Below are 16,502 nucleotides of genomic sequence, written 5' to 3' on the forward strand. Positions count from 1 at the left end.
TGTCTGTGGTGCTCCTATTGGCTCTGAAACCACACTGACTTTCAGGTAGAAGATCTTCTGCAATAGTGGGTACTAGTCTGTTCAGAAGTATTCTTGCAAGGATTTTACCAGCAATGGAGAGCAAAGTAATACCTCGGTAATTTGAGCAGTCTGATTTTTCTCCTTTCTTCTTGTACAGGGTGATGATGATTGCATCACAGAGATCTGGTGGTAGTTCCCCATGTTCCCAGCAATGCACAACAAGCTCGTGGAATTTGGCATGGAGAGCTTGACCTCCATGCTTCCAGATTTCAGGTGGAATTCCATCAACCCCAGCTGCCTTGCCAGTTTTCACCTGTTGTATGGCCTTGAGTATCTCTCCCATAATAGGGGCTGCATCCAATTCATGTTTCACTGGTTGTTGTGTAATGTGCTGAATTGCTGAGCCTTGGACTACACCGTTGGCACTGAAGAGAGTCTGAAAGTGCTCAGACCATCGGTTCAGAATGGAGGTTTTATCTGTTAGAAGCATTTGACCATCTGCACTGAGTAGGGGGCTTTGAACCTGGTGTGTGGTCCGTACACTGCTTTCAGGGCCTCATAGAATCTGCGCATAGTTCACCCAAATCTGTGCATAGATGTGTCTTTTCTGCTAGGTCGAGCCACCATTTGTTCTGGATGTCTCGAAGTTTCTGTTGGAGCTTACTGCATGGAAGACGAAAGGCGGCTTTTTTTATATGGCAAGAGGGCTGAGCAAGGTGTGCTTGGTGAGCAGTTCTCTTCTTCTTCAACGATTCCTGGATCTCTTGATTGTTTTCATCAAACCAGTCTTTGTTTTTCTTGGAGGAGAACCCTAGGGACTCTTCAGAGGACTGCAGGATGCAACTTTTAATATGTTGCCAAAGCGCTTCAGGAGAGGGATCTATGGGATTATCTTTAAGTCTAATTTGAAGGTTTCCCTGAAAGCTGTCTCTCACTGTGGTTGTTTGAAGATTGCTCAATTGGAGCCTTCTCCTTGGAATGCTGCCTCTCTTAGGTTTGGGCTTGAAGTGGAGGTTAAGTTTGCAGCGCACAAGGCGGTGGTCTGTTTGACATTCTGCACTCGGCATCACTTGAGTATGACGGACATCGCTGACATTTCTCTGTTGTACTAAGATATAGTCAATGAGGTACCAGTGCTTGGATCGAGGATGCATCCAGGTTGTCTTCAGGCTGTATTTCTGTTGAAAGGTAGTGTTGGTGATGGTGAGCTGCCATTCTGCGCAAAACTCTAGCAGGAGGCGTCTGTTGTCGTTGCAGTTTCCAATGCCATGCTTGCCCAGGACTCCTTTCCAGGCTTCAGAATTCTTACCTACTCTGGCGTTGAAGTCACCAAGGATTATGATCTTATCATCTGCAGGAACCCTTTGAGTGAGGCGGCGCAAGTCGGTGTAGAATTTGTCTTTTTCCCCTGGGTCATCTTGGAGAGTTGGGGCATAAATGCTAAAAAGAACAACATGTTGCTTGTTGTGTAGAGGGAGGCATAAGGACATAATGAGATCGGAGTGACCTGCTGGCAGATTTTCAAGTTTGGAGGCAATGGAGTTTTTAATCATGAAGCCAACTCCTGAAAGGTGTCTTTCGGTTTTGGGTTTGCCTGACCAGTAGAGTGTGTAGCCAGCACCATGTTCTTTAAGGCTGCCTTCCTCATGAAGACGAACTTCACTGAGAGCAGCAATGTGGATGTTGAGCCGTGACAGTTCGTGGGCAATTAGAGCAGAATGACGCTCAGGACGTCCACTGTCCCCAGTATCAAGCATGCTTCTGATGTTCCAACATGGGAGTGTTAGTTTGAGAACATCTTTGCAGGCAGGTGTATGCCTTTGAAATCTCTTTGTTTTTGTTTGACCACATGGAAGATGCCGGTTGGCCACAGTTATCCAGCCGGGTATGGAGATGAGCTTTGTTTAGGCCACCTTTGCTAGGCCGCTCTCCATGTGGAGCAAGCAGTGCTGTCCCTAGAAAAGGCTGCTTGGTCGTTCAGGATGCTGCTGCAAGAGACTCTCATCTCTGGGGTCAAGTCTCTAATATCCTGAACCACCTGCATGCAGGGTTGGGTCTGTGTCTTTCAGCTGCTTCCTATCACCTGCCATTTTTGATCCTTGCCTGTCGCTACAGGGCTTTGCAATTTGGGTGAACCCTTCAAACCTGTGCAATGGATTTTTTAGGTAAGGCACAGCGTGCACAGAACTGGCCCCACCCTTTACTCCTCAGGTTCATCTGCCACGGCCTAGCGAGCTTGGACGGTGACAGCAAATACCTCAGGACGTAGGTTTGGTTAGAGTACCCTTCTCGTAGATGGATGGCCTCACAGGGTTAAGCGAGCTCCATCTGCCCGGGTTTGGGGGGTTGGAGTTGTCCTTCTCCTAGGATGGTTGCCAGACAGCTAGCGAGCCCATCCTGCCCGTGGACACACTTTGTCTGACCCTTCAGCTGAGACCTGTCTGGCATGGGAGACCCTACTGGAGGCACAAACCACCTCCAGTATAGCTCTCAACCTCATGAGGGCATGCAAGCTTCTCCCCCGCGACAAGGGGGTGTCCTCGGAGAAGAGGTGAGTGGTCCACTCTGATGGAAAAGGACTTGTAAAGTCTTTCTTTTGTTGGAAATGCCCAATGATTCATAGAAGACAGAGATTTTCTTTCTTTTAGTTACTTCATTAGAGGGCAAATAATTGTGCAAACAGGCCAGAAAAATTATTATTAAAGGTTTTTTTCAATCATTTTTGTATTCGGGGTCATTACCTCTCAAATGAACACACATCCAGTTTTTAATCCACTGAAGACATTAGCAAGCACGTAGACAGCTCAGCTGCTGCAGCTCAGCAGATTTATGTAAGGAGAGGTCTGTCTGTGTTAATGACATAGCCTTAGAGGAATAATTTGCATAACAAATGGAATCAAACAGCTAAAGTTCTGAAAACTGTACAGGTCATCTGCTTCCAGTCTCTTGTTCTCAGAGTCGTTTGACTCTTCTTAATTTGTGCCATTACCATACAGGCTATCAGATCTGCCTTAGATTGGTTTGGTTTGCATTTGTTTGGGTTCAACTGTGATGTCTTTGGAGAGACTTAGAACCAGCTGGTCAGGATAGAAGCATAGAAATAAAAGGGATTTTCCTGGTTAGGTAAAAAAGAAGAAAAAAAAAAGAAAAAACCAGACTGTTTCCCACAGGCAAACAGAAGGAGCTGCCCACAGGACCCCGACTGCAGGCAGGCAGAAGGACTTGCCTACAGGACCCAAGATGCAGGCAAGCCGAAGGAGCAGCCCACAAGACCTACCTACAGGACCTGTTTGCAGGCAAGAACCTGGCTGTTGGGAAGGACCAGAAGCCAAAATAGCAGCAATGGGGCATTCTCTACTCATTAGCTGTTGATTGCAATTTACCATCCCTGGCTTCTGATCCACTTATGAAGTACCTATTCAAATCCAATAAGCATTTCACAAGCTGCCTTTTTCTTGGCAATGGGGAGAAATTTGGGGAAGACATCTTTTCCATCTCTCTGCAGTTATCCCACCTCCTGGTTTCTTGTCTACAATACTGCTTCCTTCTTCCCTTCTGAGTCCTGCTGCAAAGAAGTGATATGTGCACTGGATTTGCTTTTCCAGATGAATCCTGCATGTTCCCTCTCTTCTCCCTTCCATATGCCGACAGTCCTATTGCTCTTTTCTGTCATTGACTCTGCCTTTAATGTCTTCAAATTCAGTGCATCATTCTAGTGAAGTTCCAGACACTTACAGCCTTTTCTATATATCAGATCTGATGTTGTGGAGTCCATCAAGTTTAGAAACAACAACTTTGGTACTCCACTGCTGACTTAGTATTTCTGCATATAATCTACACCATGCTATAGAACTTCTAACACAGCTTTGTCACTCAGGCACCCCTCCGTGAGGAAAGATTAATTGCTAGCAAAGAGATCTTTGCATGTCTGCAGTTAGATGCCATAGGCAGTTACATTGAGTCACCTGACATGTGTTAAATACAAAAAAATATTTTGGATTGAAGTTTTATGTTGTTCTAGCTTTAATGAACCAGTCTAGCATAAGTTAGGTCGAGTTTCTTGAGAGGATGCCTGAAAGATTGGGAAGTGCCTTTGTGAAGTTTCCATTTGACCACAGTATCCCTTAGTATATTAAGGGTACCTTATTCATAGTTCAGTAAGATTAATCATTTATTGTTATTTTATATTATAATTGTTTAATCCATTGCTGAACTCTAGTTTAACAGATCAGTTACTCACCCTAACCATAGCTTGTGACTATTGTATTCAGAATGACCTGAGTCTTTTTCTTCACATTTTTTACTTTCAGAACAAACAAACAATTTTTCTTTTATTAATACTGTTTTCTTTTATTCACTTAATTGATGGATGATTATTTAAAATTTTCAAAATTTTTCCATGGTTTTGGTTTCTGAGCTTTGTTCAGCTTAAAGATTTATAAACAAAACTGATATACTAAAAATCTTTTATTCATTTCAAAAGCCCTTTTCTGGCAAATAATGTATCATTGAAACAATCTGTCTAGCTCTCTTTCTAGTCATTCCCAAGGAATACTTCTCAAGCCTCTGTATTCCTATTATATTACACCTGTATTCTCTCTGCAAAAATGAAGATAAATAGATCTCATCTAATGAAGGTCTAATCACTGACTTCTTACAAGTGTTATGTCTCTTGCACTGCTGAGCTCAGGTAACTAAAGATAGGCCAAAAAGTCAGTTTCTTCCTCTGAACTGCACTTATGCAGAGTGCATGTGTTACCAGCCCACAGTGATTTTTTTCACTGTTTTATACCTTCTATGTACAGAATAATGTGATCACACAGACTACAGCAACAATGAAGTAAGTCTCCACACAGGTGCATCTGCATGCAAGTATGTATTTGCTTTGTTCTCCTTTCAAAGGGTAGCTCAACTTATGGATATACTATAAAGATATTGTGCTTATTCACTGTAAGGTATTTGTTATTCACATCTGCTTTTAACTTTATAAAAGATATATGAGAGTGCTAGACTCACATTTCTTTAACACCTAGATGCTAAGCAACAGACATAGCAGCTACTCACAAAAATGCACTCACATACTGCTCTCATCAATGCTCATCAGCACCAAGGAATTTAGCACAATTTATTCATGGAGCCGCCAGTCATTAATCCTGAATATTAGACACCAGGGACAGAAGTCTAAAGATCAGGGACATTTTCTATTTGTAAAATGCCCTAATCAGGCCTTTAATGGCTGATTTTTTAGGTCAGTCACAAACCCCAGCAGTCTACCTGCCTTCCAAACTAACCCTGATTCTGGAAGCCCTAACTCAGAGCATCCTTAACTCTATTCAGTGTCTTACTGTTTGGGTATTAGTTCCTCAGTAAATTGTTCTATTTCAGAACACAGAATAACTCATCTAAGTCCTTTAGAAGATTGTGTTCCTCATTTGCTCATTTTGCTCTACTTTTCCACAATAAATACAAAGTTTGGATCTTCCCTGGGCATGAGACTGGGTTAGGACTTCTCAGCAGCAGCAAAGCTAGCTAGATCTGTTGGCCTGGGGATCACATTAGTGCATTTCTAGTATGTATGCTTAGACTTTTCTCCATGACAAGAAATAACAAAATATTTATCACTAAATATACAATTCTTAATATAGGACAGGCTGAAGACTAAAGTTCTAGTGCCCCTAGCCTAACTCACCCTCCCAATGGAAGATGACTCTCACAGAATTTCACATGCCAGCAGCAAGGCACCCTTTCAGCTTGTCTGGAAAACAGAAGTGGAAAACACTGTGGATGGTAACTAGGCAGAAGTGCTGGCCCTCTCCATAAAGAGTGCATGGTATGTCCTCCAAGGACATACCACCACCACACAACAGCCTGTCTGTGTCCTTTGTCCTGCTCAACAGCCAGGAACACTGAGTTCCTGGCACTTAAGCCCTGCTCCTCTATATTCCCCTTAAAGAAACACCAAGGAAAATCCACTTTTACACATCTTGAAATCAAAGTCATTAAAACTTTTTTCTACCAATATTTCAGAACAGGGAACAGTAACCTCAGAAGAACTGCCATGGAGGTAGCACTTTCATACATAGTGTTGCATAAAACAAAATGTACTGAGAGAGGTATAGCTACTCAGCTATGTACCATTTCAACCAAAGTTGTGTGAACACTGGTTAAGTCTCTAGATAGATTTCATCTATATTTCACTCAGGATGAAATTGGAAGAGCCTATAATCATTCTAGCAGGTGTGAAATTCCTGTTAATTATAGAACAGATAAATATGGTATAGGATAATTAACATATATTAATGCTAAAATGTACAACCCAAAACTCTCCTGGTTCCATATCAGCAAATGGTCCTCAATTACATTAAAAAAAAAATCTGGCCCAATAACAACAAAAAAACCTGATTAGAAAAATCTCCATGTAAAAATTATGTGCACATGAATCCCCTCAAGCTAAAATGATGCAGTTGTACTGTACTTCACCACGAGGCTGAGCTGCTGTTGAGCTTACCTTGCATGACTCATGGTGAATCATGGACAAAATCATGTATTAGAAAAGAGATGCTGCCCACACAGAGCAGTGTGTTGAGTTATTCCTACCCTAATGCATCCCACACCAAGCAAAACATTTGTTCACCTTTGGCATTGATATTACTCTGCTGACACAGCCACTTAGGTTATTTCTGAATACTTATAATGGGGAAGTTTTTCAATTTGTTAATACTGAGATATAATTAACTGTAGGGAAGATCAGGTCAAATCTAATCCACAGCCATCTCAAAAAAATGCCCCATCTGTAGCATGGGGGAGGGGAGAAGATAGTATTATATTATATGATTAAATTAAAAAATAATTACATTTAAAATTACAGCATCATTATCAACAAGAATGCAGTAACAAACAGAAAATTAGAATCCATGAGCTAAAGCATAAATTCAGGTATTGAAAAAGCATTATCATAAAATATCCACAACTCAGTGATTCCATTGAGAACTAAATATCTCTCAGAATTAGTAAATTTGCAAAATTGTGAAGGATTTGAACTGTGTAAAATAATCCTTTGCACTAAAGCATGGCATTGCTTATTTGTTAAAGCAGCCAAAACTCATTTTCACTCTGCTGCAAAATTTCTTAGCACCAGAGGACAGCAGAGACAAAGCCTTGGGAAAAGCTACAAAAAACTCTGTGGCAGCTTTCCATGAACATCATCAGGAGCTAGGGAGAGGCAAAGAAATTAGTACCTTCTTAGGCTACAAATTTTCTAAACCATTCAGATCTTATTCCTCACTTTCCCCCTCTCCCCCCACCCCTCCAAATAAAAGCTTTTTTATACAGATCAAGGAATCACTTCTGTTTTCTAGAGTTCAGGCAGTGATACCTTCTGTTGAGGCTGTACAGATTCTGCTACTCTAGTTATATTCAGTAAATCTCAGAGTCTGGCAAGTTATCTGCTTAACTATAACAGCCACTTTGTCTTTTTCCTTTTTTATAAAAATCTTGATGGGTTTTTAGGGGTTTTAAGTGCTCTGAGGAGGTGCATTTAATAATTTTTTTTATCTACATTTATGGAAATTAACTTAGAAGTCTTCAGACATTAAAAGGTAAAGGAAATAGATAGCTACATCAAAGCAAGCTATAGTTTTTGAGAGGGTCTCACCACGTTACTTTCCATGCAGTATACTTCTGTCCTGAATCTTTGTTGTATTCTATTAAAAGTGTGCAGGGCAACATCTGTGTGTAGTCAAGTTCAAGAAAATAAGGATCCAGGTGGAAAGCAGTAATACTAGAGGAAAAATAGAGGAAAAATTAACTGCATAAATGAAATGAAAGGGCAAAATTAGGCAAGAGCCATATGGGACCAAATGTTACAAATATCTGTACTGACTGATAGAAAAAATACGTGGTCATCAGCTTACCATTAAAAATTACTATTTCACAGGAACAAGACCTATATGAATAGCTTCCCATGAAGCTAGGGAAAGGAAGAGAAATATTATCATTCTCACTTTTGAATAAGTGAGAAGTGCATCACCAGTTCCTGCAGGGCTCTAGAACCTGACCAAATAGCTCACATGAAGCTGATTAGTTAAGTATGTGCTGAACATCCTGTTGAATCAAGAGCACAGAGATAGATAAAAGAAGGGCCTTTTAATTGAAAAGCATTAAGACTGGCATCTAAATATTCTGTTAGTTTTCCACGTTTTTAAGTTGCAGATGAGAACAATGCTATCTTCCCAGATGGTGAAAGTTTGCTTCAATTAACATAAGGGCATGAAAGTGCTTTCATCTGCTTGTAGAAAAATGTTATAGAAGCATTTAGATAAAAGCATTGTCATGCAACCCCTGCATACTTAGAACAGGCATGTCTCAGCTCTTGCAAAAGGTTTCTAAGTGCTGAAGTTCTCCATTCTAGAGGTGCATCCACAAACTTAGTAGTAAGAACTTGCTCAGGGCACAGTGACCTAAAATCCACTCTTATTCTATTGTTAATTAAACAATTACTTCAGAATGAACATTTAATAGAACATTTTACATTCCAATTACAAAGGATCACCTTCGTTTAAGCACTAACTTCAGTGATTATATAGTTCAGTTCTTTCACCTCTCTGCAGCTGATCATGAAATTAAGAGTAAATAAAACATTTCCTTGTTTTGACTGTTAGGTTTGCACTTATAGCTGAAGACCTCTTAAGTGTGTGTTCCTGGAGCTCAGTATAGCTCCTCCGTGACTCTGAATGGCACTGCTGACAAGTGAGATCAAGCCTAACAGAGGAACCGCATGAGCAGTCTGGAACTTGACAGTAAAACAAGCTACAGTTATGTACATGGATATTTCAATCCAAGACCTTAATGCTGCAGTGCAGTTTACTAGTCACTCCTCTTGCATCCATGTTAAGTTCACTGTGGGATCATCACTTGTGACAGATCTGATGATCAGCTTCAGAAGAGATACTGCCTGTGTTGCTTCTGGTCCAGCAAATTGCCAACTCATTTTTCCCCCGCTTTTTCTCTCAGTCTAAGCCTTATGAACATCTCTTTTCTTAAGACCAAAACCTGTTTTCTGTCTGCATCTATTTATTACATAGAAGTACACCACAAAAACTGTAGTCAGATGTTTCTGACCATACAGAAAAAAGGGGAAAAGTTCTCCACATCTCATCTTTTTCTCACCACTCAGGACTTGCACTCTGAAGCTGAGTGTTGAGGCCAAAGTATGGCTTTTTCAGTTTTCAAAGTATGAAACAGCAGCTTTCCTGAAAAAAATGAAAATCTGAGAACCAAGTATTTTACACCCACCTATAGGCACCTGGTTTTATCTAAAGATCAAGAAATCAGAAAAATTTTGAACAGTTTCCTGTTGACATTTCAAAAAATAGTTGAATTTGTCTTTCACAAAGAAATAAACATGAATATGTCCTTTCCTGTAGGCAATGCTGGGACGAGGGAATGGAGAGTCCTCAAGAAAGAAGGAGGAAGAGGAAGTTCAGAGCAGGCACAGAATGATCCCTATTGGAAGAAAGATTTACGAGTTCTACAATGCTCCCATTGTTAAATTTTGGTTTTACACAGTAAGAAATCTTTTATGTTATATTACTAATATCTGTACAAATACTGAATTTGGAGTCATCTTTTGTACGTCATTGAAGTCTACATCTGCATATATTGGAGGGATTGCCCATAAAGAGTTTAATAAAAATATTTGGTGGAAGTCAGCTGGCACTTACAAACCTTTCAAAGACTTAAAGACTACTGTTTCAACCAGGAAGTTAATGGCTAAAATTTGAATGACTGTGAATGTTTTTCTTTAAATAAAATAATAAGTGGCAATTTGCTGCAGTCAAAGCTCCCAAGGAATTCCCTATAGGAGAATTCACAATAGGATTGCTCCCAATAGTAAGCCCAATGGGAGGCTGGGTTGAATCAGGATCTTGAATTATATAATAATTGATAAAAATAAGAATAAAAATAAGTTAAAAAAGAAAAAGAGCCAGAACACATCTTTCCTTGGAACATTTTTCTGTTTTTTTCTGTTTTGACTAGTCTGAAAATGTCTCTCAGAAAAAATGTGCATCTAAGTACCCACAAGATATCAAAGACATGAGCAACAGCTAATGTACAGTTTTCAGGAAGAAATTATGTCAAATCAGTATGATCTCTCTGCAAACAGACCTTGCGGATAGAGCAGGAAAAAAATCTATGTATTTCAAGAGTACCAAAAGAGTACCAAAAAGTTCACAGTGTTTTCTCACAATTAAGTTAATAACTGCTGTATTAAAATTACTATGAGGTTAAAAATCTCTTTGATAATTGGTCCTCAGATGTAGATATTAACTATTCATTATGAAGGTGGAAACAGGGATTAGAAAAGGATTTCTTTGGGTTCTTTCCTACATCAGGTGCTGATATTTTCATTCAACACTTGGATAATGCAAACTTGAAGTTTGCAAATTGCACTAGAATGTGGAAGAATGAGATCAAAAGGCAAAAAGATCACATAGAGTAATCCTTTTAGTCTTCTTGTCTGGAATGTTCTATCCCAGTTCAGCTTCTGCATCATGTGACAGGTATAGAGTGGTTTGATGGACACAAAAGAAGAGCGAAAAAAGTGTTTCAAGAGGTTTGTAAAGCATGACTAAAGGGAAAAGATTTAAAGAAGTGAGATTGTTTTCTCTGGAAAAAAAAGTTTGGAGAAGAAATGTAACCATTTTCAAATATGTGTAAGTAGCTTCAAATCCTTCCAGAACAGGACAAGAAATAACAATTAAATTTCAGCAAGACAGTTCTAGATAGGAAGATAGGAAACAGTTTCTAACTGCTCTGAGAAGAAACTGTGTGCGAACATGGTAGACTTTCCATTACAATTGATTTCTAATCTATTGTACAAAAACATACGTCCATTATGGTACACTGCAATTAGTCTTGCCTCAGCCCAATGGAATTGGCCATATGATTTCAGGTGGTCCTTTCCAGTTATATTGTCCATCATTTTGCTGAAAGCACAGAAAGTCATCAAGAATGGATCCTTCTGTAGATGAATCCTTCTGTAGATGACTGCTTATAAGAAAAATTGCCTTGCTGAGATCCAGGCAATACATCTACAAACCTTGGGAACAACTCACATCAACAGGTCTGAACTGTGGTGGACACCTCATGGTAGCAAATACCTATGGTTTAACAGCTTGGAGTAACTACTTACCAAACTCTGTGGCCATGGAATGTTGATCAGGCCAAGGAATCTAGCAGCAGCTTAGTCTCATTATCAATTCCAGTGTGTATTTCCCACAACCAGAAAAGTCTTTACAATGGAAATGGCAAGAAGCACCCTGGCTTTCCATGATAGTTCAATTTTTAAATGGGAAATACACATCAATACTACATTTCCATTTAGACTTTTTCCTATATTTTTATGTCCTGAGGCACATCTCAGTCAAGGTTATTTATTAAAAGTGGATCATGGCTACACTCAACTTGAAGAGGAAGTTAAGGTGGATTCTGGCTGCAATGTCTTGACCAGTTGGGTATACTCCTGAAGACTAAAAGCAAAACAATTTTCAGAGAAGGGTTAAAATTGTACAACCTATCGCACTTTTACAAGCACACAGGCACAAATATTAATCATAGGTTTCAAAATTTTACATTCTACAGTTCAAAAGGTAAGTAAAAGAACTGTACCCATGGCTACTGTATACCATTTAAAATAATTTCATAATTCTACATCTACCTGTCGCTATTGCTATATAGCTATATCCGCCTTCATTCTTAAAATACACAAGTGAGTTAAATGGAATGTTAGAGTAAGTAACATTTTGGCTCAGCAGAAACTAAAAACTTTTTCTAAAAAAATCCCAACAAACAAACTGGGAAAAAAAACCCACACAAAATCAACTTCAGCCCTTCTTTCTAGACATGTAGAAATTTCAAAAGTCAAAAATTCTGTTCTGTTTTCTGGGTGTTGCATTGGAAACTATGACACAAATGTATCTCACAGATTTCTTGAGCAGAGTATGGCCTTCCCCTTTCAATTACCCCTACTTCTAACATTAACTGAGATGCTAAGAGGAAGTAAGGCCACATTTCTACCTCTTCTGAGGAGCAAAGCTGCAGAGGGAATTGAGCCCTGAGTAAGAGTCATCTTCTTAACATCAGAACTTTGTCCTAAGTTTTGCATTTTGGGACCAATTTAGTTTATGATCATTTATTTATTACAATGAGTCAGAAAAGGAGAGGATGATCTTGAAGCACCAACATATTAGTGGAATTTCCAGATTTGTCCCTTACCATAATGTGTATTCAAGGGTTTTCCATGGAATCAGACTGCATCCATAGAAGGGCAGCGAGCAACCCTAGAAACTTTTTAGCGGGAATTCCTTTCCTTAGTTTCTCCAGGTACTGCAATCAAGGGTGACAATGGCAGCTTCTAGCTCTTTATCAAGCCATGTAAAAGCAAAATTAAAAAAAGGATTCAGTTACTTGTATAGTAGCACTTTCAAAGAATTTTGAGTACCAGTATGGGGAGCAGTGCTGAGGTTTGACTGCAATGTGGGATAAGGATGGCCTCCTGGAAGGCAGGAAGCAAGTTACAGGTCTGGACAGGGGAGGGTGCCACTCACTATCTAAAGGCTCTGTTTGTTAGTGTAAAGTAGAGAAGTTTCAGCATGATTTTATTCACAAATCAAGATTTTTTTTCTTTTGCCAAACAAAAGTTGTTGCAATGTTGAATAAGTTTGAATTGACTTTAAAAAAAAACCCAACAAAAAACAACAAAACCAAGCTCAAGACTGCCAGCATTTCAAAAGAAAGCCAAGAAGAAACAAAACAGCCTAGTTATGCTTTGTGTGATTTCTGTCACCTTTGTAACCTTAATGTTCCTATTCTTTTGCCATACTGACTGCAAATGCTTACCAAATGCTGCTGAATCAGAGCAAATTAGATTTCCTGATAATTAGTAATCAATAAGGTCTAAAAGGAGGAGTGTTAGGTAACAGTATCACCTCGTTTTCTTCAGTGTATTAGAAGGTGTTATTTCAGCTACAGAGCTGTGTGTCCAGTTCTGCCTGCCCAGACAGGATTCTGCTGACTCTGGTGTCACCCTGAATACTGAGTCAACACTGCTCTCTGTTTCCTTTAGGAGTGTTAAGAGAAGACCAGTCTGAAGACATGAGCATTGCAAGCCATCATCCCTCACAAACTAAAAGACAAATGAAATCATTTCCCCCTCTGTTTTATGTAGGCGAGAAGTAGTGCTTCAACTGTCTAGCTTCTCTATACTGATAGTTCTGGCCAATAGGAAGAACTGTCTTGAGTGTCCTCAACCAGCAGCTGGAACAGGAGCCAGAGTCCTGTGACTTATACACAGAGCAGAAGTGATGTTCTCTAACAAATACAATAGGACTATAAATCCATTTTGTGGTGTGCTGAACACTAAAATAATCCTACTCAAAAGTCTCAAGGCCCCTCCGTTCTTGTTTCCTCTTACATCTGACTCCAGGTATACAGTAGTTGTGAGTAACAAGCCATTCAGAGAGAAGAAGATGTATGGAATACAGCTTTCTGCCACAATGACTAAATGTTCATGCACAAAAATGGGTCGTTTTTTCTCTATTTTAAATTTGGCTTAAGGTGTATTTTCTCGTAGGGCTGTCATTTGAAAAGCAATGCATACACATAGTTCTGGCCGCCATAAACCCCAGCCACACTCTTCTACAGCCGATGCTCCAATGGGTTCCTCTGAGTTTGATGAAATTGATGATTTGCCTGTCTTGTCTTTTTTTGACTGACAATTTAATTATGTTCACTGTGTAGAAAGAAAGAAAAAAAGAAACTAAAACTTAATTCACGCTTTCCACTGAATCAAAAATTAGGCTGGAAGGTGAATATATTAGAGAAGGAAAAGCAAAACATTCACACTTAAAAACATGCCAAAAAGTACAAGGTAAATGAATGCATGGCTATGCCTGGCTGCTTGCTGCAGTATTGTGAGTAGGAGTAGCAGTGTTCTGGGGAGGAAACACAGTACAAGCTAGGTCAGTACACTGGAATGGAAAGTCTCTCAAACAACATGTAAAATCTTCTGGGCTTTAGGCAGAAAAGACATGGAATGCCAGAGTCAGCCCAGGCTAGGTGAACAGAGGGAAAGAACACTGAGGAGGGGTGTTAGAGGAGTAAAGGCTGTTAGAAGCAGATGAAGGGGAAGTCTTCACATAGGTAACTTAATTTGGTAGTTGACATAGTGTTGTTAGAATTCCCATGACAATTGAATGATCCAGGGGACCTGCATTAATACAGTTTTGTTGAGGAGGCAGACGTAGCTGGAGGAGAGGACATTTGTGCATGTATTTTGTAAAGTGTACACTGTATGTGATTTAATATGAGCTTTTTCAGAAAACCCAGAATACTATATTATTGGTCTTCTATCTGTTTAACTCTGGCTAAAAGAAGAATCAAGAAGATCAAATCAAATCCAAGACACTGGCTCAGTTGTATAAATATAGTGACTATTGATATTCATTTTGTTTCTTTACAGCTGGCATACATAGGCTACTTGATGCTGTTCAATTATATAGTGTTGGTGAAGATGGATCGCTGGCCATCTATACAGGAATGGATTGTCATCTCATACATTTTCACTCTGGGAATAGAGAAGATGAGAGAGGTAAAATGACCCCAACTTAGAAAGGCAGCATAAAAAATGAAGAGGCATGGAATTTTGTTGGGGGGGGGGAGGAGAGAGGGGGAGGGGGTGTCATTATTTTTTATGTACGAGCTTGTCATAAAACTGCCTTTTTCATTCCAGAAAGGCAGATGGATTGTGAAAACATGAGCAGTAAAAAAAAAAAAAATCTGTCTTCTTCCATTTTAAAATCAACAAACATTTTTCCTTCCTTCCTTCCTTCCTTCCTTCCTTCCTTCCTTCCTTCCTTCCTTCCTTCCTTCCTTCCTTCCTTCCTTCCTTCCTTCCTTCCTTCCTTCCTTCCTTCCTTCCTTCCTTCCTTCCTTCCTTCCTTCCTTCCTTCCTTCCTTCCTTCCTTCCTTCCTTCCTTCCTTCCTTCCTTCCTTCCTTCCTTCCTTCCTTCCTTCCTTCCTTCCTTCCTTCCTTCCTTCCTTCCCTCCTTCCCTCCTTCCCTCCTTCCCTCCGCACCTTCCTTCCTTCCTTCCTTCCTTCCTTCCTTCCTTCCTTCCTTCCTTCCTTCCTTCCTTCCTTCCTTCCTTCCTTCCTTCCTTCCTTCCTTCCTTCCTTCCTTCCTTCCTTCCTTCCTTCCTTCCTTCCTTCCTTCCTTCCTTCCTTCCTTCCTTCCTTCCTTCCTTCCTTCCCTCCTGCCACCTTCTTTTTCTCCTACAGAATTTCCATATTCATTTTTCAGTGTGATGCAATTTAAAATCAGTCACAAGTACAGGGTGGTCTTCTGACAAATCTTAAAGGTCAGCTAAATCTGAAATTTTTGAAATGTGGTCCAGAAACTGATGTATGTTTCAGAGAGAGGAAAACTGGATATGGTTGAACAGAATGGACACAGAGACATGATGATAGCATGAAAACTGTTCCAGTGTTCTAACTGCCCATATTATAATGCCCACCCCACCACAAACAGACTTCATTCAAAATTCCAGCTGATCTGTCTGTCCAAGTACCTCATGTAAAGGCTTTAAATAAAATGAGCTGTAGCTGGGAGAAAAGTTAGGCCTGGGGGAAAAGTTAGGTCCACATCGAATATTGCAGCACATTTCTAATAGTATTTTTCTCTTGAAAACCTTCGCTAATTATTTCAAGCAATAACATGTTTCTCCCTAAACATGTGAAAGCAGACACACAGTGCAGGAACAGAGCATTTAAGGTGAAGCTGAGTCTATAGACAAAGTGAAGTGGCTCTGCTATTCCTGCCCCTCATGGGCACTCCCACTTGCAGCTGAAGCTGTGCCCTTTCACTTGGCCAAATGCACATTTATGCCACAGTAACTCCAGAGGCCCAGTTCAGCCCTAACGGGAGCAGGCATGAGTCCCATTGACCTCATCTGAAACAGCACATTTGTACCCTTGGGCTGAATCTGTTACCAGCTATGTTTGTATTTTCTGAAGCAAATGCTTTTGAACACTAGATTAAAAATGGACTTGGAACAGCCACTTAGGCTTCAAAGAGAGATTTCAGACAGTGCACTCTAAACTCTATAAATAAAAAGAACAGAGAAAAAGGCACTGTTTGAGATGTCTGTCAGTATACTTCACTGACCAAAAGAAAAAAGCAAAACAGAGGCAGTAGCCACACAAGGGACTCTGAAACACTGATGGAGGCATTCCACCACTGCTTCAGTAGGTGGGAGGCTGTAGACAAGAATTCTATATGCCATTTTTTTGTCCAGTCATTCACCCCAAATTGTCCTTTCCACAAAAACTTTAACAAGTACATTTGTCACAATGGATTTCTAAGCAGATGTTGGAGATTGTTCACAGATAAGCTTAAAATTCATTCTGAATTTTAAGAAAATTT

General features: G+C 39.9%; 1 protein-coding gene across 2 annotated transcripts in view; it reads left to right on the forward strand.

The window, feature by feature from the left end:
* Nucleotides 1-16,502, forward strand: part of TRPM3 (transient receptor potential cation channel subfamily M member 3) — a 303,699-nt gene that overhangs the window by 255,651 nt on the left and 31,546 nt on the right. The window contains exons 18-20 of one of the 2 annotated variants that reach the window (XM_071579832.1): nt 3,192-3,317; nt 9,447-9,587; nt 14,543-14,671. In XM_071579832.1, the coding sequence (XP_071435933.1) occupies nt 3,192-3,317; nt 9,447-9,587; nt 14,543-14,671 (396 nt within the window). The remainder of the gene's footprint in view (nt 1-3,191; nt 3,318-9,446; nt 9,588-14,542; nt 14,672-16,502) is intronic. The other variant, XM_071579833.1, reaches the window with a different exon arrangement.

The sequence above is a fragment of the Pithys albifrons genome, chromosome Z (genome assembly GCF_047495875.1).
Source record: "Pithys albifrons albifrons isolate INPA30051 chromosome Z, PitAlb_v1, whole genome shotgun sequence".
NCBI classification, from domain to species: Eukaryota; Metazoa; Chordata; class Aves; order Passeriformes; family Thamnophilidae; genus Pithys; species Pithys albifrons.